Source organism: Rhinatrema bivittatum, chromosome 13 (genome assembly GCF_901001135.1).
Source record: "Rhinatrema bivittatum chromosome 13, aRhiBiv1.1, whole genome shotgun sequence".
Classification (NCBI taxonomy): Eukaryota; Metazoa; Chordata; class Amphibia; order Gymnophiona; family Rhinatrematidae; genus Rhinatrema; species Rhinatrema bivittatum.
The window spans coordinates 38,738,156-38,761,828 of record NC_042627.1 but is presented as its reverse complement, the minus strand read 5'-3'; the positions used below and the strand labels follow the sequence as shown (position 1 = coordinate 38,761,828).

The window sequence follows — 23,673 nt, the reverse complement described above, 5'->3', positions numbered from 1 at the left end:
AATCTTTCCGCGATGGCCTTATCTTCTCTAAGTGCCCCTTTAACCCCTCGATCATCTAACGGTCCAACTAACTCCCTCACAGGCTTTCTGCTTCGGATATATTTTTAAACGTTTTTACTGAGAGTTTTTGCCTCTACGGCCAACTTCTTTTCAAATTCTCTCTTAGCCTGTCTTATCTCTCTTAGCCTGTCTTATCACTGTCTTACATTTAACTTGTCAATGCTTATGCATTATCCTAAAACTTAACCTAAAAAAATTCATAAACACAACCACCAGGGATTGCTTCTTTAAACTACAGGTCATAAAGAAACTAAAGCCACTCCTTCACTTCAATGACTTTCGCTTCGTTCTTCAATCAATTATTTTTTCAAAACTTGATTACTGCAGCTCAATCTTACTTGGCCTCCCCTCCAACAGCATTAAACCCCTACAGATGATACAAAATGCCGCAGCCAGAATCCTAACTAACACCAATAGAAGAGACCATATTACCCCCATCTTGAGCAACCTCCACTGGCTACCCATCAAACAGAGAATCCTATATAAAACCTTAACCATCATTCATAAAGCAATTCATAACGTCGCACCTATATCTCTACAAACTCAACTTCGTCCACACTTATCTTCCAGACCCATCAGAAGCGCCTACAAAGGCACATTAGTCGCAGCGCCTGCCAAATCAACACTAAGAAAAAGAGCACTCTCCACTGCGGGACCACACCAATGGAATGCGCTCCCACCAGACCTACGACTCGAACCCAATCTACCAGAGTTCAAAAAAAGGTTAAAAACTTGGCTCTTCAGGCAAGCGTTCCAATTCCCAGAGTGTAACTAGGCACCTCCCTCTGACTTTCAGATCCAACCATTGCAGGGTGTCACTAACACCTTGACACTTAATTTCATACCCGTACTTGCTTATTCGCATGTCTATTTAACAGTCATTATTCACCTTTATATAACCGCTTACTGCAGACCATATACGCTACTAAAGTTGCTTGAAAAAAGGTGAACACACACATACTATTCAATACACGAATAAGGTTATTTGTTATTTGGTTAAATATTATTGTTACTTTCAATGTTCCTTGTAATAATGTTCAATGGTTGATTGTTATTGTTCAATGTTCTATGTAAAAAAACCCCGGTCTAACCTCCCAGACCAGGGCAACCTTTTCGTTACTTGTAAACCGGATTGATTTGTATTGCATACAGGAATTCCGGTATATAAAAAATTAAAATAAATAAAATAAAATAAATAAATCCTATTTTCTTCTGTTGGATCCTTCTTCCAATTTTTGAATGAAGATCTTTTGGCTAAAATAGCTTCTTTCACCTCCCCTTTTAACCATGCCGGTAATTGTTTTGCCTTCTTTCCACCATTTTATTGTGTGGAATACATCTGGACTGTGCTTCTAGAATGGTAATTTTTAACAATGACCACGCCTCTTGCACACTTTTTACCTTTGTAACTGCTCCTTTCAGTTTTTTTCTAACAATTTTTCTCATTTTATCAAAGTTTCCTTTTTGAAAGTTTAGCACGAGAGCCATGGATTTGCTTACTGTCCAGTCATTAATTCAAATTTGATCATATTATGATCACTATTGCCAAGCGGCCATACCAAATCCTGTGCTCCACTGAGAATTAGATCTAAAATTGCTCCCTCTCTTGTCGGTTCCTGAACCAGTTGCTCCATAAAAATGTCATTTATTCTATCTGGGAACTTTATATCTCTAGCATGTACCAACGATACATTTACCCAGTCAGTATTGGGGTAATTTAAGTCTCCCATTTTTACCGCACTACCAATTTGGTTAGCTTCCCTAATTTCTCTTAGCATTTCACTGTCCGTCTCATCATCTTGAACAGGTGGATGGTAGTATACTCCTATCACTATAGTCTTCCCTGACACACAAGGGATTTCTACCCATAAAGAGTCAATTGTGCATTTAGTCTCATACAGGATGTTTATCCTATTGGACTCTATGCCATTCTGGACATAAAACGCCACATCGCCTCTCTGTGCTCCTCTCTGTCATTGCGATATAATTTGTACCCTGGTATAGCACTGTCCCATTGGTTGCCCTCCTTCCACCATGTCTCTGAGATGCCAATTAAGTCTATGTCATCAATCACTGCTATACATTCTATTTCTCCCATCTTACTTCTTATACTTCTGGCATTAGCATGCAAACATTTCAAAGTTTGTTTTTTGTTTGTATTTTCATTCTGTTTTTTAATCTAAGAAACGTATCATCTTCCCTCTCAGGTGTTTCTATTCTTGAGAAACCTGCGGTTGTTACATTGGACTCTCTTTGGGTGGTTGTATCCAAACTGGAAATGACTGTCTGCTCGAATAGAATTCATGGCTAGTTCTATAGGTTCCTATACTACACAGCTTAACCACCATTCACGGGAGACAGTGGAGCAAGTTAAGGAACTGTCTGAAGTTCAAATTCAGTGCCAAAAAATCCAAAAGACTAATTTCTCTTAATTGAAAGACAATTTGGGATTACACAGACAGGCAAAGTCTCTTGGTAATATGGCTAAAAAAAATGTAATTTATGTTTTCTTTATTTTCCACAAGCTTTAGAGATGTTGAAATTATTTTGTATACAGTTTCTTAAAGTTCAGAATTAATTCATCTGATAAAATTTGGACTTTGCACCTTTTTCTTTGTCTAAGGGAGCAACTTTTTTTGGACATAAACTGTTTTCCCTGACCTGGTCAGGAATACCCAAATTCATAGGAGGCCTTTCTTAGAAAGAAGTTTAGGGTTCTGGCTATTGGGGGGTCCCTTTATTGAAATACCCCTGGAAATGTGTACTCAAATTTCATGGTTCTTGCTACTTTTTTTTTATCCCTATTCAATTAGATAATTTCTTACAGGACATGTCTTCTCCAACTGGCTAGGCTAGACAATATTGGAACCATTATGTACTGTGTTCGTATTTCCTTTTGTTAATTTCATTGTTATTTATTTTTATTTATTTATTTATTTACGGATTTTTATATACCGGGGCACGTGAATCACATCACCTCGGTTTACATATAACAATAATTCAGCATAGCGTTTTACAATATAACATTATAACTGAATGAATACAAAACAATGTATAACTTTGTATTAGGAGAATAAATATCAAGCTATTAGTGTCTATATAAATAAACTATTGTGCCTAATCAGGTAATCTCTGCAGATAAATTACAGAACTCACTGGAAGGTGAGGGGGTTTCTAGGAGAGGAGAGGGATGAGAGGGGGGAATACCATGTAGGATGTGATAGCGACTTAGAAGAATAGGTCTCAGTTCATTAATAGTAGGCTTTTTTGAATAACCAGGTTTTTAGGTTTTGTTTAAATTTTTTATGGCAAGGTTCCTGGCGTAATTCAGAGGGCATAGTGTTCCATATTGTGGACCCAGCAATGATGAGTGAACGTTCTTTCGTAGTAGAAAGTTTGGTCAGTTTAGAAGCGGGGATCTTCAGTTTAGCTAGATGCTGGGATCTGGTTGGGCGGATTGATGTTTTGAATTGTAGGTGTTCGGTAAACCAGTACATATCTCTGTTGTAAATGGCTTTATGTAGAAGCGTAATGGATTTATATATTATCCTGGAAGCCACAGGTAGCCAGTGCAGTGACTGAAGTGCAGGAGTGATGTGTTCATGGCGGCGTGTGTCGGTGATGATGCGGGCAGCTGCATTTTGTAGCATTTGCAATGGTTGAATTGTAGTTTTTGGTAGACCTAGAAGCAGTGCATTACAGTAATCAATCTTTGATAGAATAGTTGCTTGTAAGACTGTGCGGAAGTCATATGGGTGTAAGAGAGGTTTAATACGTTTTAGGGTGTGTAGCTTAAAAAATCCATTTTTAACTGTATCAGCAATGAATTTTTTGAAAGTGAGATTGCTGTCAATGATGATACCAAGGCTGCGTACTTGCTGTGTTGTAGCAAGTTGTTAATTCTCTCTCACATTATAGTCCAACAGTTCAGGTAGTTTTTATTTTTTTGCTTGATTATTGTATCCGAGATATACCTGTATAACTTCCTGAAACAAGAGTATATTCTAGTAATTTAGTTTTGAAAAGTTATAAACAGTTAAAAAAAATTTGGGTTTTACATCTGCAAATGCACTAGAGCTATGTAAGTGGGCTTTTAAAAACTGCTAAAATACATGCCATTGACTTGTCCATAGGATTTACCCTCGTTAAGTGCACTTATGCGGGTAAATGGCTTTTGAAAATTGCTATGATAGTATGTTACATTTACATGCGCAACTTCTTTGAAAATTTACCTGTAAATGCACTGTTTAGAAATATTGCTTTTAATAGATTTCAGAACTACCCTGTGAACCGCATATGCTGATTTAGCTTTAAAGCACTAGAAACAATCAAAGCTCCAGGCTGGTGTCCAATATTCAGCTAATGCAAGTCTATCATGTGCCCCTATTATGACCCTAAAGGTACAGTACACAGTCAAGCTAACTGCAATAATTAGGCTGCTGGAACAAAACAGTAAACACAAATGTCCTTGAACTGAATTACTGCAGATTCATAGCATTCGAAATTGAGGCAAATATCTGTCCAAATCCAGGCACTACAATTGAGGGAAAAATATAAGTATGTAATAAGCACAAAAAATACCAAAGCTTTCATTAGAAAATAAAGCTTTTAGCAAGCTTAAAAAAGAGAGTTAATGCCTTTATTTACAGAATCAATAACAAGAATCTTATATCCCAGTTTGTTTCCCTTGTTCCTTGTACCGCCTCCAGGCGATCTTGTTGTTCTCAGTTTAAATGTAAACCGATGTGATTTGTATGTCATACAGGAACACCGGTATAGAAAAATTAAAAATAATAATAATAATATCGTTAGGGATCAAGTGTCTGAATAAGTCACAGTAAATAGTTACTGCAATATTAATATTTGTTACATAGAATGCATACATATTTTTAAGATTATTCAAATTTAAAATTACATTTAAATCCTTTAAAGCCAGTATTTCAACAGCCAGGTATTTAGACAAAGTCTAATAAACGGATGTTTGAAAACGTGATGATCAGGGCACAAAAGGTTCAGTGTATTTACGTTCTGGTGACAAGGGACATTTTTATTTATTTATTTAAATCTTTTCTATACAGACATTCATGAACAATATCATATCACATCGGTTTACAGGTAATGAGGGGGTATAACTTAACAGATCATGTAACGAGAGGCAAAGTTACAATAAACAGGGTGAGATGAACTTGGGGGCTAAGGTAGCCGGAAGCAAAGGACAGAAGAGTTAAATAAAAAATAAAAGCATAAAAATCTGTAGTTAGGCAGGGCGCTTAGCCGAGTAAAAGCGAAGTCTGACTAGGTGGCATTTGCAAGGTTTAGAAATTTAAGGGAAGGCTTGAAGGACATGTTTAATGTTCAGTATGATAATGGTGAAGGCAATTTCCAAAAGCCACTGAACCTGGCTGTCTGAAAACTGTCTACCCCTTATCCACCTAAAAGCATGCGTGGAGGATCAACAACATGTGGATTTTTCGGTGGGTAATGTGTAGGCAGTCTCAGGGGTGTGTTCAAGGCAGGGGAAGGAAATCATGAATGCTCGGGATATTTTCAAACCTACGAGTGGTATTCTCCAAGGGAAATCGCACCCGCAGAAAAAGCAGGCACAAATCTCTGCAGGTACTTTTGCCCAAGGTAATTTTCTAAGGGAAAGTACTTTATGTTTGTGTTTTCCCTATGAAAAGTGATGCCAGGACGGGGAGATAAAAGTGCCCATAGAGTTTGTGGCTGTGCAGGCAGATATGAAAATTGCTCTAAGTTCCCGTAATCTTATTAATGCCTTGTTTGTATCTTTTTAACTTGTTTTAACTCACCTGAAGCACATTCATTGAATGGGCAAGAGATGAAGCAAGTTTGCTTACCTGTAAACAAGGTTCTCCATAGATGCAGGATGAAATCAGCCATGACTAGTGGGTGGCATCTTCTGACAGTGCAGACATGGAGCTGTCTCTCACTGAGCATGTGTAGGAATTCCTGCGCATGCGCACTGCCTCGTGAGCCATTCAGTATTCCAGAGATTAAGTTTTAGTGAGGTAGTCAGCTCTCCAGGGAGGTGGGCAGGTATTAAGTAAGACTAATTCATCCTGTTGTCTACAGAGAACCCTGTTTACAGGTAAGCAAACTTTCTTTCTGTTGACAAGCAGTCATGAATAAGCCATAATGCATTGGAAGTCCCAAGCTGAGGGACTAGAACAGGCAACATGGAACCCACCACAGAGAGTGGACTACTGAGTGAACAGTTTGTGCAAAATTGTTTGTCCAAATTTACTGTCCCTTCCAGACATGTGGTTGAGTCAATAGTAGGATGTAAGGGTATAAAATGACAACAAAGTAGCAGTTTTGCATAGGTCTTCAAGGGAAGTGGCTCACTTGATGAGCTTTGCCAGAGTTTGTAGATCGTAAGCCAGCCAGCACACAACAGTGTGTGCATGTGATCTTAGAAAGAAAGTAGCAGCAAGATTACCTGTGGAATGTAGGTACCACCTCTGGAAGGAACTTTGGGTGAGTTTGTAGAATAACTCTTTAGTATGGCACCTACACTGATGAGGCAACTTCTCATCTTGGGGATGAAGACAGTTCTGCTCCAGTGGAGGCCTATGCAGGCTTCTTTGAGTTTAGTCCTCAACATCCAATAAACTGTGCTGACAGTTTATAAAGTCAGTAAGTCTAAAAGCAAGTAATTTCATTTTTCAAACTTAGTTCACAATCTGAATGTCATACAACTAAGAGATCAAACCTAGAGAGCTTTCATGTTCTACAAATCAATAGTAGCCTACACAAGTCTCAATTAACTAAAATAATTAAATAAAAAGTCCTTTAGGAATTAATTTACTGAAAATCTTTAAAGAGTCAGGGTAAAGCTGACTCTCACTAATCTCAGTCAATCAGTCTCATTAAAAAATTCTATCACAACTCTGTAGCTGAGAAATATTCTTGTTATCAGTATAGTTGATGTTTTATATTTCTTTATTATATTGTTTGATATTTTACGAGGAATGGTGATGTTTCTGTTTTTCCATTGTGCACTGCATACAGAGTTTGGCTTTTTGCGATTTTCCAGTTCAATTTTTGTCTGCACAATTGTATTTAAACTTTATGATCTCTTTATTCTGTATTTGCTGAGGGTCTGTCTGTTCTGCACATGTGACCAAGATGAGGTATTCTGCTAGCATGTAGGTTCTGTACAGGGATCTATAGCAGCTTTGCTTGTTCTGTTTTACTAATAAGAGGTGTATTGGTGTTTTAGGACCTAGTGTGTAGAAAATCCCTTGAATGGGACTTACCCAAGAGGCCCCTTGGCCTGGCTTTGTGCACCTCTGTTTGTGCCAATTTAAAAACTTTAAGGAAACGTTTGTAATCACTAAGGGGTCGATGCAATAAATATGTGCAGAAAGCAGGCGCTGAACAGTCAGCGCCCGCTTTCTTAAGGCGTCCCCAGGAGCCCCCTTTGGGGGCGCCATGCAATATTTAAATTTGGGGGGCCCCTAGTGCCTCCTTGCTAATGAGAACCTGATCGGCGTCGGCAGTCCGTTGGTTAGGAAAACCGACGCCGAGTTTATCGGTGTCAGTTTTCCTAAATGCCGCACAGCCAGGGGGTTCAGGAAACGGACGCTTGTCAGTTGAGCGTCAGTTTCCTGCACCCGACTACCAGTGTTTTTTTTTAACTTTTTTTTTTTACTTTATTTAGTTTTGTTTTTCCTCCTACTTAATATGCAACAATATTAAGTAGGAGGCAGTACAGAAAAGCAGTTTTTTTCTGCTTTTCTGTACTAGTTTTAAGAGCGCTCAGCTATTAACGCCTGCTCCAAGCAGGCATTCATTTCTGATTGCTACATGTGCATCCTAGATGCACAATTTTTTTTTTTTTTGCATTGGGAGTGAATGTCTAATAGCCTCATTCACATGTATTTGCATGTGACAAACGCTATTAGATTCACTCTGCATTGGACACTCGTTGTAGAGGTGCTAATCCTCTTATTGCATAAGGGGATTAATTAACGCCTATACAACCCGCATCCAACTGCGGGTTATACAATGCGCTCAGCTGAGTGAACTGTATTGCATCGGCCCCTAAGAAAGAGAAAGCAATTTGCTTACTTCCTTATTTTATTATCTGATCGTGTGCACACAAACAGTGCAGGCCATCCAGCTACAACCCAAGATGTAGGAACTCTGTCTGCGCGGTAATATTTCATACCTTATAAATGATCTTAAGCACTGGACAAATCAACGGTCTAAATATCACATTCTACATGAATATGCATCAATATTCATTAATTCCCAAAAATCTTATACCCAATTTGTGTAACTAATACCTATGCATAAGCGTACATTTTTCCTAAGAAATTACTGTTACTTTTTGGAGCGAACAACTTTAACTGCCTGGTCAGGCTTTTTCTACTAAAAATTACATAAATATATAATTCCTAGCATGCTGCAGCTTCATCATTTTCAGTACTTCTGCTTTAAGCTGTTTCTAGCTGGGCTTAAAAGTACAGTCTCAGTCCTTATGACAGCAGTTAGCATAACCTATGGATTTTAAGCCTGAAATCCAGAAATTTACCACCGCTGTAATATTTGCAGTGTTGCCTTTTCCTGAGTAGGATTGTTACTGTTTGAGTCCGGCAGTTAGTGTATTATAGTATGGCAGGTATGCTATAGGTTCTAAGTACATTTTTTGAAGGATTTTGAATTATTACACAATGTTCTTGGTACTGGAAGGAGTTTGTGTTGATCATTTTTTGTTGGGGGTGGAAATGTCCTAGTTCTGCTCTGTATGCTTTCTTGTGGGAGTTTCTGTGAACACAGAATATTAGAGAACTGGACGTTCAGGGTTTATATTGGGATTCTGTCCTATCCTATATAGAACCCAGACTTCACCCCCATACAGAAGAATTTTATTGATTGATGCTATTGAATAATTTTAGTGGCAGTTTTATTAGACAGCTGAAACTGGCCAGGGCTTTTTGGTTGCTTAAAAAGATCCTTCTGTCTAGAGATACACTGATATGAGTAGCCAGCACCTTGTGACAGTGGTGCAAAATGTTTGTAATGGATCCTCCTGTTTTGAGAGCAGACAAATTGAAACCATACTCCAGGAATGCCCATGCAATATTTAGCCAGGGAGCAGAGGGAAATCTTCAAAGCTTGGCTTTTGTCCGGCTAACTTCAAGTTAGTCAGACAAACCCTTTGAATATTGACTTCTAAGAAGATAAATTTTGGGACTAGTTAGAGAAACATAAAATTAGCAGGCCAGTTTAAGGCTGAGGGGCCATTTTCAGAAAGCCCACAAAGCTTCAAAATGTGTGGGCACAAAGGTTGTAGTTGATTTTCAAAGGGAACAATTGCCTACAATTACAAACTAGCTACACACTTTGATGACAAGTCCTCAGTGCATATCATATGTAAAATGATTACATGCTCGCAGAGAGCCTGAGAAGTGGCCTAGTGGTATGAGCAATGGATTGGGAGCCTGAGAAGCCAGGGTTCAAATCCCATTTCCCCCACTGATATGCTTTATGACCTTGGTCATGTCATTTTATCTCCTGTTTCCTCAGGTACCCACTTAGATTGTAAGTTCTTTCAGACAAGGACTTACTGTGCCTGAATTCTAATTATGCTGTAAGCTGCCTTGAGCATCATTTGAAAAGTCAGGTTAAAAAAAAAAGAATACTGGTACAAGATATCATATATCCACAGCCTAGTCAGAAATTAACAAAGTGGGGCTCATAAACTAATGCTGCAGGCAACAAAATGACGGAGTGCAATAAAAATTAACATTTACCTGAATATATCTAACAGATTCAGTAGTCTTTTCCTTTCTATTTTTCAGTACAATTTATTATTTATTTATTTATTTAGAATTTTTTTTTTTTGTATACCGACAACCGTTTGCACATCGTATCGGTTCACATAGAACTAAGACAGGAAAGTTGTCTTTTAGGCAACGCCTTTACAAGGAACATAGATAACATAAAACGCATAAGAGATTAAACAGGAGCATGAGTAGTAGTAGGGGTAGGGAATGAAGGGTGCTGGGAGATAAACATTTTGACCTAGGTGCTGGGAGGGGAATGCATACAAGGTGAGATGCAAACAAAGTACTATATACAAAAAAAAAAAAAAAAATTAGGTTGAGAGGAGGGGGAAAGGTGCTGATACAACATAAGTGAACATTAAACATGATACTTCGTTTATACAATAAAATATGAACTAATACTTAGCAGTTAATTGCAGGGATGGCTGGAAGGGGATGGGAAGGCCTGTAGGAATAGCCAGGTTTTTAGTTTTTTTTTTAATTTGGAGGTTGAGGTTTCAGTACGTAAGTCCAGAGGCATAGAGTTCCACAGGGTAGGGCCAGCCAGGGAGAAAGCTCTGTTTATGGTGGATATGTGCTTAGTTGATTTGATTGAAGGATTTCGAAGTGAACCCTGTAGGGTTGATCGGACTGGTCTTGCAGATGTGTGGGGCTGGAAAGGAGGGTTGATCCAGTGAGAATTTTCATTTGTAATACTTTTGTGAATGAGGGTTAGGGTTTTATATGAGATAGATGATTGTATTGGAAGCCAGTGTAGTTCGAAGAGGGTTGATGTAATGTGGTCTCTCTTTTTTGAGTTCGTGAGAATGCGTGCTGAGGCATTTTGTAAAAGCTGTAGTGATTTAACGTGGGTAGCTGGGAGGCCAAGAAGAAGAGCGTTGCAGTAGTCTATTTTCAAAAAAATAATGGACTGCAGTACTGTTCGAAAAATAAAGCAATCCTTCACATCATATTCAACACATATTCAAATGATAGCCAAGCAAATAATATAACTTTCATTCTCTAGCACCCGAGAATTTAAAAACAGCAAATTGGGAACATTCAAACAAGAAACATTCTTTAATTACAAAAGATTTTAACTGGGTAAACAACTTTGGAGAGCTGGTACATCCCAACACACTGCATGAATGACATTTAATATTTTTAATTTGGCATTTTAGGACTGTAGTTGAACACATATAGTTAAATTAGCATTAGCAAATAAAAGTATAAGAAATTCATCTTTGCTTACCTAGATATATTGTTAAAGCTGAGATACAGACGTTGGAGGCTTGGCAAAGTATCCACATCTCTCTAGAAGAAAGCACAGACGAATAAACTGAGCAGCTGCAAGACAAAGTCTTTTCGATTACCACAAGAATGTGTCCAGCTAATGAATTATACCCATTTCTAGTTGTTATAACCTTGCTGCAACATTGATTTGCCGTTGCATAGGCAGCTCCATTTCTCTCTGGTGCAGATTATAGGGGAGTGTTTCAGCACAGTGATTGACTCTGCAGAACAAGCTGCACCACTTGCAAGGTGAATAGCGTTAACAGAGGAAGGGTGGGGGAGAAGAGAGAGCGCGAGCGAGCAGCCAGTCTCCTGAACAAGCATTTGGGAAAGGAGCCAAGATGCTGCCTCAGCATTTCATCTGAAGGGCAGTGTACAGTAATCAGACTGCACAGCCAAATTGGGTTTTATGACCACTCTACATCAGTCAAAATTAGCTGTGATTGTATTTTGGGGAAAACTAATGGTTTTATGATTTGTCAATTCAAATATTTATTTATTTTATTTATTTATTGTTTTTGTTATACCGAGTTTCATGATAGGCATCACATCAACCCGGTTTACAAATAACAAGGAGTGTAAAGCATAACGTAACGTAAAAAACAATATTTTCAATAAGAATCTTGAACTTTAAATACAGTGAATCAGAAAAAGGGAGAGGGAAAGTTACCAAAAAACAAGGAAAATAAACTTGGGATGGAAGGGGAGAAATTGAACAGCACAATATTTACATTTCAGCCTATTGATACATTAGAATAGCAAGTGAAAAAATAAGACTATGAAACGGTACATAGGTAATCAAATGAATAAATATGACACAGTTGTGAATGGTAATAGTATGATAAATATTCAGCAGGAATTAGTGAGAGAGGGTTTGAGGTTGGTTGATTCGTGTTTACATTCCATTATTGCATACGAGTTAGTGCTAGTGAGAGGAGGTTTTATTCAAGGCTTGGAAATGCTTTTTTGAAAAGCCAAGTTTTTAGTCTTTTCCTAAATGTTAAAGAGCATGGCTCTTGTCTCAAATCAGGTGGGATCGAGTTCCAGAGAGCTGGACCTGCTGATGAGAAGGCTCTGAGACTCAAGGATTTATGTTGGTAGGTTTTGGCCTTTGGAATTTGGAGTGACTCTTTGTAGTGTTCCCTGATAGGCCTGGCGGAGGTGAATTTTTTAAGTGGTATTTGTAGGTCAAGTTGCATGTGTTGGTTGATAGTTTTGTAAATGATGTTAATGGTTTTGTACATGATTCTATAGTGGATCGGAAGCCAATGGAGGTTTTTGAGAATAGGTGAAATGTGGTCAATTTTCCTGGAATTTGTAAGGACTCTGGCTGCAGAGTTCTGAACCATTTGTAAAGGTTTGGTGTAAGAAGCTGGGAGGCCTAATAGTAATGAGTTGCAATAATCTAGTTTGGAAAAGATTATTGCTTGCAAGATTGTTCTGAAGTCCTGAGTGTGAAACAGCGGTTTTATTCTTTTCAGGATATGTAATTTGTAGAAGCAATCTTTGGTGGTTTGGTTAATGAATGTTTTGAGGTTGAGACGATTGTCTAGGATGGCTCCTAAGTCTCTTACGTGGGTTGTTTGAAGGAGTGTGGGTGGTTTAGGAAGTGTGTTATTGTTTTCCGGTGATATGAGCAGGAATTCTGTTTTCGAAGCATTGAGTACAAGGTTTAGACTGTTGAGGAGAAGTTTAATTTCTAATAGGCAACTGTCCCAGTATTCCATTGTTTTTGAGATTGATTCTTTTATAGGGATATAAATATCTCTGCATTCTTTTGGAAATATCTTTAACCTATTTATGAATACAGTGACAACACATGGACCGATTCCTTTTAAACGCGCACAAAAGGTAAGTGATTGAGAAGTTGAGAATTACTGCTCTTTTGCATTACACAAATATTTTGCTAAAGACCAGATATGAAAATAATAGGTATTTTAGGGGTCCAATTCATCACAGTCTGTTCAAATAGTGAATCAGCTCCTATATGTTACCCATATCCAATGGCACCAGATTCTTCAGATGTTGTACCAGCTAGAACTACCACCACTTAACATTTGTCCAGTGCAAAGAGCAGAAATATGTACACAAAAGATTTTCAGCTTGGTTCGTTCATTCATTTCTCTAACTTTTTAGCATGTTTTTTCAGTTCCTTTCATTAGGTTTGGTAGTTTATCTGTGTAAATACCATTTTTTATGCATAAAAATGAATTTTTTTGTGTAGAATGTACATATGCAAGTAAACGCGCCCTTTCCACTGCAGGTCCCCCACTTTGGAATTCGCTCCCTCCGGATCTCCGCCAAGAACCTTGCCCCATGACATTCAAAAAGAAGCTAAAGACTTGGCTTTTCGCCCAAGCATGCCCGGAAAGCTAAGGCCCGATGAAGTCAATGACTTTATAGACCCCTGTCCATCTATCCTACTGTACATATGTTTTTGAGTTGTACTTTATTTCAGCTAATAGTCTCTTTGAATGTAGTCCTTTTGATCTCTCTGTAAGTTCTTTATTTCAACTTGTTCCAATGTATTCCGCCCCAGAGGCGACAGTTTCAGTTCCTTGTAAACCGGTGCGATATGTATATTATACAGTAACATCGGTATATAAAAATTAATAAATAAATAAATAAATAACATTTTAAGCATAGAAAAAAATTACATGCACAAACTACTAAAACACATGAAAACAAATGCAGATCTCTAGGTAATAGAAATGGGCAGCACTGTACAGATACACATAAGAAACAGTCCCTGCTCTGTGGAGCTTACAATCTAGTCAAGATACACAGACAAGACAAATAAGAAGCTTCAGAAAATCGGTTTATTATAGAAAACATAGTTAAAATCAACAAAGCTATGATCAGGGAAGAGCCAAGGATTAAGATTTAAATTCAATCACAAAAAGGTGGATTTGTAGGCAAATTAGAAATGAACACTAGAACAGAGTAAATATTATATATTGGGTCTTATCCCAATCATTTTTGCTATAATCACCAAATCTGCCATATTAACAAAGTCTTAGAGACTAATGTACTAAACTGTGAACGGCTTCGCAAACATGATAATACATGAAAAAATGGTATATAGTGTGTGTGTAATCACATCTATATATCTTAACCCATGCTATTTCCAGATTTTCCACATATAATTTTTCATAAACTGTTCAAAGAAATTATGAAAAATTGTTAAAGAGCTGCAAAAATCATGCAAATCAGCTCAATGATTGCAAAGTTATGTTCAGAAAATCATGCACAGCAACAAAGCTTACTCAGGAAGGTATAATTAAGGGATTTTTTGCAAAAGAGGCCATGATTTGCTTGTACTTTACTACAAAAATAATCCCCACAAAATAATTTTCATATTATGTAAACTTCTTGTGATATCAGGCCATTACTGCAGAGCCAATCACAGTTTGGTACATTGGCCTCCCAGTGAAGAAGCAGCAACAGTAATAGTTTACCAATATTACTTTTCCTTTGTATATATTTTGATATTGTCAAGTCAGTAAGATCACAGGGCTTGATTCACCTACAATCATGACTTTAAAAACTTTATAATTAAAAAATTATCATCAGTTTGATGGACAAAACACAATTGTACCCCATGTTAAAAATTCATTGGTCAGAGGGGGAGAATATCTCCAGATGTACTGCATACATGGAATCTATGCAAGGCTGCAGTTCAGCCTCAACTTTCTAACTTTAGTATTAGAAGTTCAAAGGGAAAGTTTATTTGATATCTCAGCAGTACGAAAGGTGCTTGTTAGCTATGTTAGTGTTATTAATTGTATTTTCTAGGAATCAAGGCCTGACTGTTTACAAGTCAGCCAAGCCTAGAAAGATCTGCCATACTTGGAGGGGCTCAATTACAGAGGTATTTTTTCTGGCATGTGATTCAAGAGCTGTGACTTTTCCTTTTAAAAGAGGATATTTTAACATTGCTTTTATTTATTTATTTATTTATTTATTTATTTATTTATTTGACAGTTTTATATACCGAAGTTCTAGTAACAAAGTTATTTATTTGATTTATATTCCACTTTTCAGGTACTTCAAAGTGGAATACATTCAGGTACTGTAGATATTTCCCTATCTCCAGAGGGCTTTCAGTTTGCTGGGTTATTATTGTTGCCAAGTTTACAGCGTGGAATTTTAGGAAGGAAAGGGCTGTTTTGCTGTAGTGAGGTTTCTATTTCTTTCTTTTCTAATTTTAGGTCCCTCCCTCTGACCCCATCTTCTATTGTAATATATTAATTAGGATTTGGATTACAAAGAATAAATTGAAATTGGTTGAGAGAGAAGCATAAAGAAGTAATTTAGATCAATTGTTAGTCATTTGTGAAAACAGAACATTTAAGTAAAGCTCAAAGGGAGTTTAACTAGTAATATCATATTAGATCCTTCAGATAATTAAATTTAGTTGGTCTGACCTTTTTGTACCCAAGGCAGCAGGATTCTTTACAGACTACACACCAGACAGATAAAAAAACCAAAACATTTTATTACCTTAAAGGATAAGATACATTAGTCCATACCTCATATTATAGATGAGCAGACAAACAGGGCTATACAAAGGGAATAAGAGTGTTTAGGTGCTAGATGTAACAGAAAGGAAGCCAGCTGATTATACTTGCAGGTCAGCTGAGAAAAAAGTAGAGACTCAGATAGATCTCTATTCTCATTTCTTTCTATAGGTACCAAAAGGTTCTAAGAAGAGTAGAAAGATGGCTGGAAAACATTTTGTGAACAAAGCTGCTGCCACAATTACTACTTCTCCCTCTATCCAGATGGATATTCTGATCCACAGCAAGGAACCAGTTCAGTATGAAAGATACCTACAGGTCGACTCACTTACAGGTCAATACAGTAAAGTGCGGCTGCGGTTACCCTGCTCCTAACCCGCTTTCTACTCACTTTTCGGCCGCGTTAGTCCAACCCGCGATACACTATCCCCTTTAACCCATTCTTACCACCTCTTTAAATCACCGGGTAACCCCTTCTGCACGCGGCATGTATATTAGATGTAAACAATCAAATTAGCTATTCCCTCCCATACAGTAACGCGCGCTCCGACTATCGCTTTTTTAACCTGCCGTTCTGCTGCGCGTTTAACCTGCTAACTTACTGCCTACCCTTACCCCTGTGTTAGAGGCAGGGGTAAGGGTAAGCAGCAAACTTTCCCCCAGCCCCCGCTCACCTGCCCTGGCCGCGTCCATGGGTGCTGGTCTCCGGGGCAGCCCCAGTCCTCTCCCCTCCTCCCGAAGCAACGAAAGCGGAAAAAATCGAAAAAGCGAGGAAAAAAAAAAAAAAAGCGAAAAAAAAAGTTGCAACAAAGTGGACGGTTCTCCTACGCTTGGGATTGCCAGTCCTCTCTCCCCTCCTCCCGAAGCAAGGCGCGTAAAGCAGCCTTGCTTCGGGAGGAGGGGAGAGAGGACTGGCAGTGTAAAGCAACGAAGCGACTTACTCTTCTTGCAGCCCCCCTCCGGAGACGGACATCGGCGGAGACGGGCCGCGGCTCCCCTGCCTCCAGCTGCTGGCGAAGATGGATGCCTGCATGGGCGAAAGCGGCCCCTGTGCATGCAATTGGGCCGCTCAAGGTGTGACGTCACGACGTTTGGCGACACGGCATGTGACATCACGTCTTGAGCGGCCCAATTGTACGCACAGGGGCCGCTTTCGCCCGTGCAGGCATCCATCTTCGCCGGCAGCTGGAGGCAGGGGAGCCGCGGTCTGTCTCCGCCGATGTCCGTCTCCGGAGGGGGGCTGCAAGAAGAGTAAGTCGCTTCCTTGCTTTACACTGCAAGTCCTCTCTCCCCTCCTCCCGAAGCAAGGCTGCTTAACGCGCCTTGCTTCGGGAGGAGGGGAGAGAAGACTGGCAATCCCGAGCGTAGGAGGACCGTCCACTTCCTGGTACCTGTCATTTCAAATGTCATTTGAAATGACATTTGAAATGACAGATACAAGCATGTCCGTGAAGCGTTAGGCCAGCGCACCCAGAATACTGTATAGCGCTCTATACAGTAAAATGGGTTGCACGGGCCTAACGTTTCACGGACGCTTCTTGGACGCAGCTTGCATTTGCAAGCTATTTACATACAGTATTGAGCGGTAGGTGAGCCGGACTGTGCGTGCGGCAACCGCGGGGTGCGCCCAGCACTAACGCAGCTCTTCCTACCGCTCCTTACTGTATCGGCCTGTTAGGAAATAAGTATCAGAACTGAGAGAGAGGAGGTGGGAGGCTTACAGCCATCAATAACAATGAAGGCTACATCAATTAAATTCTTCTTGAGGTATCTGATATGGAAAACTCCAATAGTGGAAAAGGAAAAACTGGACCACAAGATGACAGAATCCTTACCCCAAACTCACCTTCGCTCAGACTGAAGAATTGGTATGCAGCCCTCTAAGTGAATGTGGAAAAACCATCCCAGGATGAGAAGGAACCAAAACCTGTGAGCCCCGAAGCTGCAGGATCAGCAACTACTGTGGCTAGGAAATGAAGGATGGTTGGTAACTCTCTTCTGACGAGCATGGAAGAATCCATCTGCACATCAGACATACTGTCCCAGGAGTGCTGTCTGCCGGATGCTACAATTTGAGACATCATGAAGAGATTACCAAGAATCATCAAGCCAACTGACTATTATCTGATGCTGCTCATCCATGTTGGTACAAATGATACTGTTGGGTATTTCATGGAATATATTAAAAGTGACTTCATGGATCTGGGAGAGAGAGTGAAGGAGACAATTCTCCCAGTTGAGGATAAAGACTGAGGCAGAGAAGCTCGCATTCTGGAAATGAATGAATAGTTGTGTAGAAAATGTCAATGAGAACAGCTTCCAGGACCATGGGATGGCATACCAGGACTGCTAAGTAGATATGGTGTCTATCAAAAAAGGGGTGTCTTCTAGAACAGACTGGCAAACCTAGTGAGCAGGCTTTAAACAGTCAAGGATGGGTGAAAATTACAGAGCCTTCAGGTAAGTAAAACAAATACTTGTATAGAAATGGGAAAAAATGGCAACATCTGGAAAGCTATGCATATCAGTGCCCATAGTATGAGGAATAACATCCCAGACCTAGAGGTAGTCATGGAAGAGGCTGACTTTGGCTGTCACAAAGACTTGGTACATGGAACCCCACAAATGAGATATAGTTATACTGGGCTACAATCTAATCAGGAAGGACTGGGTAAGAAGAAATGGTGGAGGAGTGGCACTATATATTAAAAATAGTATTAAAGCAACAGAGTTGCAGGGCTTACAAGGTACGGAGGAGGCATTGCAGGTAAATTTGAAAAGAGGGAATTAAACATGTTTATATTGGTGTAATATGAAAACCTCCATAACAGAAGAAACGGATAGAGATTTAATGGAGGATATAGTCACAAATTTGCTATAAAAGGGGAGGTGCTATTGCTAAGTGATTTAAATCTGCCAGATACTGATTTCAACATCTCAGCTGCTTTGTGTTCTAGAAACAAGAAGATCCTGGATTCTCTGTAGGGAGAACTGTTCCATCAATTGGTAACAGAATCCTAGAGGTTACCAATGGAGAGTGTGTTTCTGATGCCGTAGTGGATGATCATCTGGAATCCAATGATCACTGCATAGTTTGGTTCAGTATTAGAGTGCAAGCGGTGATGGTTCATTCAAAGGTGATAGGCCTAGACTAGGAAACTTTGAAAAAAAAATGGAGGAGTACCTCAAGGAGTTGTTAGCTAGATGGGAAAATCTAGGGGAAGTAGAAGAGCAATGGGCAAATATGGCAATATTGTAAGCTAATCTTTTTTGTTAGGAAAGTAAAGAAAAGATAAGAGGAAAAAAGGCCGCTATGGTTTTCTAAACAAGTAGCTGAAAAGGTAAGGAAAAAAGGTTAGTGTTATAAACTAAAAGATATGACAGAAAGAGGAAGACAGGTGAAAATATTTGGAAAAGCTAAGAGAAGGTGGGAAAGTAGTCAGATATGTTAGAGATAGGAGGAAGTGCTAAAGTGGCATTGTCAGATTCAGCGGTGAAGAGGAGGAATATGTAGGGGCGGACAAGAAAAACCAGTTATTGAGTAACAAACATTTGTTTGGTGTCCACTGAGGAACGGCCAGGAGTAGGACTGCAGAAAATGGAAACAAACAGGATTGGAAGCAAACAATTTTCAGAAAACTGGGTTCATGACAAGGTGACTAAACTAAAAATAGTTAGAACGATGGAGCTGGATAGAATACATCCAAGGATTTTAAGGGCAACTGTGCTGGCTGATCTTTTCAATCTTCTTTAGAATCGGGAGTAGTTCCTTTTCACAAAAATGGAAGTAAGGGGGAGGTTGGGAACTGCAGGCTTGTAAATCTGACCTCTGTGGTGAGTAAATTAATAGAATCGTATTTATTTATTTAAAAAAAATTTGTATTCCACCAATCCAGAAATCTCAGAGGATTACAATACACATACACAATAAAACAAGTCAGTATACATACAATGACCAATATCACTAAAAGAAAAACAAAAATATCTTTTCAGATAAGGCTGAGGTTAAAGCCTTTCTGGACACATTTTGAATCTCTGCATAGTCATTTCATTTCCAATTGCCCTTAAATTTACTCAGTGCCTGGAAGTCTCGTCATATTAAAGAAGCAGGTTTACCCTCCTATAAGACTAACCCTTTTTTTTTTATTATTATTCATACTGAGTTTGTGAGTTCACTGTTAAAAAAGGAGGATAGTGCAGTTTCTGGAATCCAGTGGATTACAAGATCCAAGGCAGCATGGTTTTACCATAGGTAAGTCTTGTCAGACAAATCTGATCAATTTATTTGATTGGATGACCACAGAGTTGGTTCAAGGACCTGGATTTCAGTATGGCCTTTGACACAGTTCCACATAGGCAACTTACAAATAATCTAAGCTTCCATGGTACTGGCCCTAAAATAACTAACTGAGTTAGAAACTGGTAGAGTGGGAGGCGACAAAAGGTAGTGATAAATGGAGATCACTCTGATGGGGCATTACTAGTGTGATCACAGAGATCAGTCCTTGGACTAGTTTCTTTTCAATATTTTCGTGATATTGTGGAAGGACTAAAATGGGAAAAGTTGCTTTTTGTGAATGATATCAAAATCTGCAACAAGGCAGACACACAGGAAGATGTGGAAAATATGAGGAAACACCTAACAAAGCTTTAAGAATTGGCAGCTAAGATTTAATAAAATGTAATGCTAAAAAATGTAGAGTCCTGCATTTCAGCAATAGAAATCCAAGGGAATGAACAATATAGGAGGAACAATTCCTCTGTGCTCGAACTAAGAGCAGGATCTGGGGCAATTGTATCTGATGATCTCAAGGTGGCCAAAAAGGTGGATAGGGTGATAGCAAAAACCAAAAGAATGCTTGCATGCATAGGGAGAAGAATAATGAGGAGAAAAAAAAGGAGGCAATACTGCACCTGTTTAAACCCCTGGTGAGATCTCATTTGGAATTCTGAAGACTGCACCGTCAAAAGGATAAAAACTGGAGTCAATCCAGAGAGTGGCTAGTAAAACAGTCAGTGATCTTCACTATAAAGCATATGGAGACAGATTTAAAGGTCTGAGTATGTATACCCTAGAAAAAAGGTGGTATAGAGGAGATATGATAGAGACATTTAAATACATCCAAGGTATCAATACTTAGGCCTCTATCAATAGAAAAGTGACGCAGGAATTACAGGGATCATACAATGAGGGTGAAAGGATGTAGACTCAGGAGTAATTAAGGAAATATTTATTTACAGAAAGGGTGGTAGATACGTGGATATGGTGGAAAGCTTGGAGATCTCCAGGAAAGTGGTAGGGATTGTACAGTTGGGCATGTGGTGTGAATGGGCAGATTAGATAGTAACTTGACAGCAGAAAAAGACCATATGGCCTACGCTTCTATGTTACTATAAACTACACAATATATTATCATCCTCATTGCACTCTCTCCACCCATCATTATATATCTCTTTTCAGCTATTCATCTTTTCCAATGACACCATGCACACCTGGAACACAGCAGAGAATCTAAATGGAGCATCCTCACACTCTATTACCACAAAGAAAGAGCATGAAGCCAAGAACAGCTGCCCACACTTCAACCAAAATCATATCTAATTTAACAGGTTTTTAAACCAGTTTCTGTGGTATAACACCACAGGAATCAATGGGAAATGAAAGGATTTTGATTTACAACCACCACCCAGATAAAACAGGATAAGATAACATATCACCTCAGTCTACTTTGAAGAAAAAATTGTCAACAAAATTAGAGTTAAACATAATAAAAAAAAACCTTCTTCAGCAATTACATCCTGTTTTGCCAGTTATACACTTCAGCTACCTACACACACACTATCTGCCCAATAGTTGCAAACCAACACACCACAAAAAAGATAAACTGTAAACTTACAGAGTTGATCACAACATCTCCATCTCACATCTTCTAGAGTAATTTATCCATTCCCCTTCTTTTATGATATCAGTTGGCTCTCTTATTCATACAGCTACAGACTGCACTAATAGAAGGTTGGAAGAGAAATGGAGAATGTTTAGAATTAATATGGACCTCAAGCCTCCATTTGACCATGCTATGAGACAGGAAAAATTAATATCTACAGGAAATGTACTGCTCCACTAAAATTATCAACAGTCTCCTATAAATTCAGGCTTCAATGTCCCCTACTTTCACATTATCTGCATTAGACTTTTCAGGTCATATAAGAGAAAAGGGAAGATCTGAGAAAAAGCCAATAGAAAAAAATCGTGACGATTACATTTGTCAAAAGAGCTTTGAGGGCTCTTGGAGTCACTTAGAAGCTGCATCAAATTATGGACCTGCCATGTAAGATTGATGGACTCCTGAAGGTGTTAATGGGATGTCTATGATAGTCCTCACCTCCTATGCAGTTAAGATAACTTTTTCAGGTGCTATCTAAAGAAGTGAAAACTATGATCATTCATGGATTTTCTAGAGGTTTGCAATTTTGACCATATTGAAACTCAACTCAACCGTATCGGTTCTAAGTCATTTTCAATAGGATAACTGCAAGGCCCATGCTCCACCTCCCTAAAGTAAGGACCCAACCAGTGAATTTTCACATTAAGAGGTCGATTTTAAAAGGAGCATGCGGCCGTCCATGTATGCGCCAATTTTATAACATGCGTGCGCTGGCGTGCGCATGTTATAAAATCCAATGGCCATGCACATGTGCAGGCAAATTTTTAGTAAATACACGTGGTGACGCAATTGTGCCTTCCCCAGTTCCCTCCCAGTCCACTCCAATAAAGGAGGGGACTGGGAAGGAAATTCCTTACCCCCCTGTATAACCTTCCTTCCCTTTTCCCTCTCCACCCTGACCCCTAACCCTTACCTACCCACCCCAAATTTTATTTCATTACTTACTGCTCCTCCGGAGCAGAAGTAGTTTCCACATACCGGCAGCCGGCTGGCGTGCACTTCCCCGGGACAGTGGCTAATGGCGCTGTCCCGGCTGGCCTCTGCCCACCCCGCCCAGACCCCACCCCCGGGGTGGGGTCTGGGCGGGGTGGGCACTTGTGCAGTACTTGTGCATGTACTGGGATTTACGCGCGTGGCCAGGCCCATTTTAAAATGTGTGCGGCACATGCAAGGCCTGGCCACGCGTGTAAACCCCAGTTTTTATGTGTGCGGGCCTTTGAAAATCCGGGCTTAATAATCTTATTGACTACTTTAATGCTTTGTATATGGGCCTACCCTTGAAACTCACCCATATGTTATAAATCTTACAGAACATTACAGCTCAGGTTGGGACAGGAAGCTCTAAAAGGGCAAGTGCAGGTGTTCTGCTTCTCCAGTTCCATTGGCTTTCTGTGGTAGAGAAGGCTAAGATCGAGATCCTCGTGCTTAATTTTAGAGTACTGAGAGGGAAGGGCCTCCTCCCACCGCTTTGGCAGGTAGACAGAGATGGTATTTATTTAAGCGGGAACTCCACTCAAGTAAGGAGTACCTGATGAGTATCCCTATGGCTCAAGAGTTATGATAGCTCTAACTTAGAACTAGGCCTGTTTTCTTGTCCATCGTTATGGAATTGTTACGATTCTGCCCCATCTGGGCAGTATCTCCACCTTCTTCTCTCTTCCCGTGGCCGGAGGCTGCCGAAGTTCCTCCGCGCAGCAGGTGCCGTGCTTGCTTCACCCCCTCCGAGGCCTGGAGGCCGCCGATGTCTACCATTGCGGCCGGAGCTGCGCTATTCTCCTAACGCGGCAGGAACCACGCTTCTGTTCAACATATGGCCCGGAGGCCGTCAGCGTTTCATCATGTGGCAGGAGCCGCTGCTTCCCTGTAAGCGGTCCGGAGACCGCCGACATGCTTCCTGGGCGGCAGGAGCCACGCTTCCTTCTCCCTTGAGGCCGGGAGACCACCCTTGCTTTCCCTTGCGGCATGAAGCTGCCTACAATGTCCTCATGTGGCCTGGAGGCCACCGACATACCTTGCATCCCTCCAGGAGTGAAGGTCCGCATCCCGGTCTTTCCTGCGGCT

At 39.8% G+C, this 23,673-nt stretch overlaps 1 protein-coding gene across 4 annotated transcripts in view; it reads right to left on the bottom strand.

The window, feature by feature from the left end:
* The window catches only part of LRRC49 (leucine rich repeat containing 49), a 315,450-nt gene that overhangs the window by 199,720 nt on the left and 92,057 nt on the right, over window positions 1-23,673 (bottom strand). For 3 of the 4 annotated variants that reach the window (XM_029575276.1, XM_029575277.1, XM_029575278.1), the window contains one exon: window positions 11,107-11,168. In XM_029575276.1, the coding sequence (XP_029431136.1) occupies window positions 11,107-11,168 (62 nt within the window). Of the gene's footprint in view, window positions 1-11,106; window positions 11,169-11,258; window positions 11,402-23,673 lie in introns of those variants that run through there. The other variant, XM_029575279.1, reaches the window with a different exon arrangement.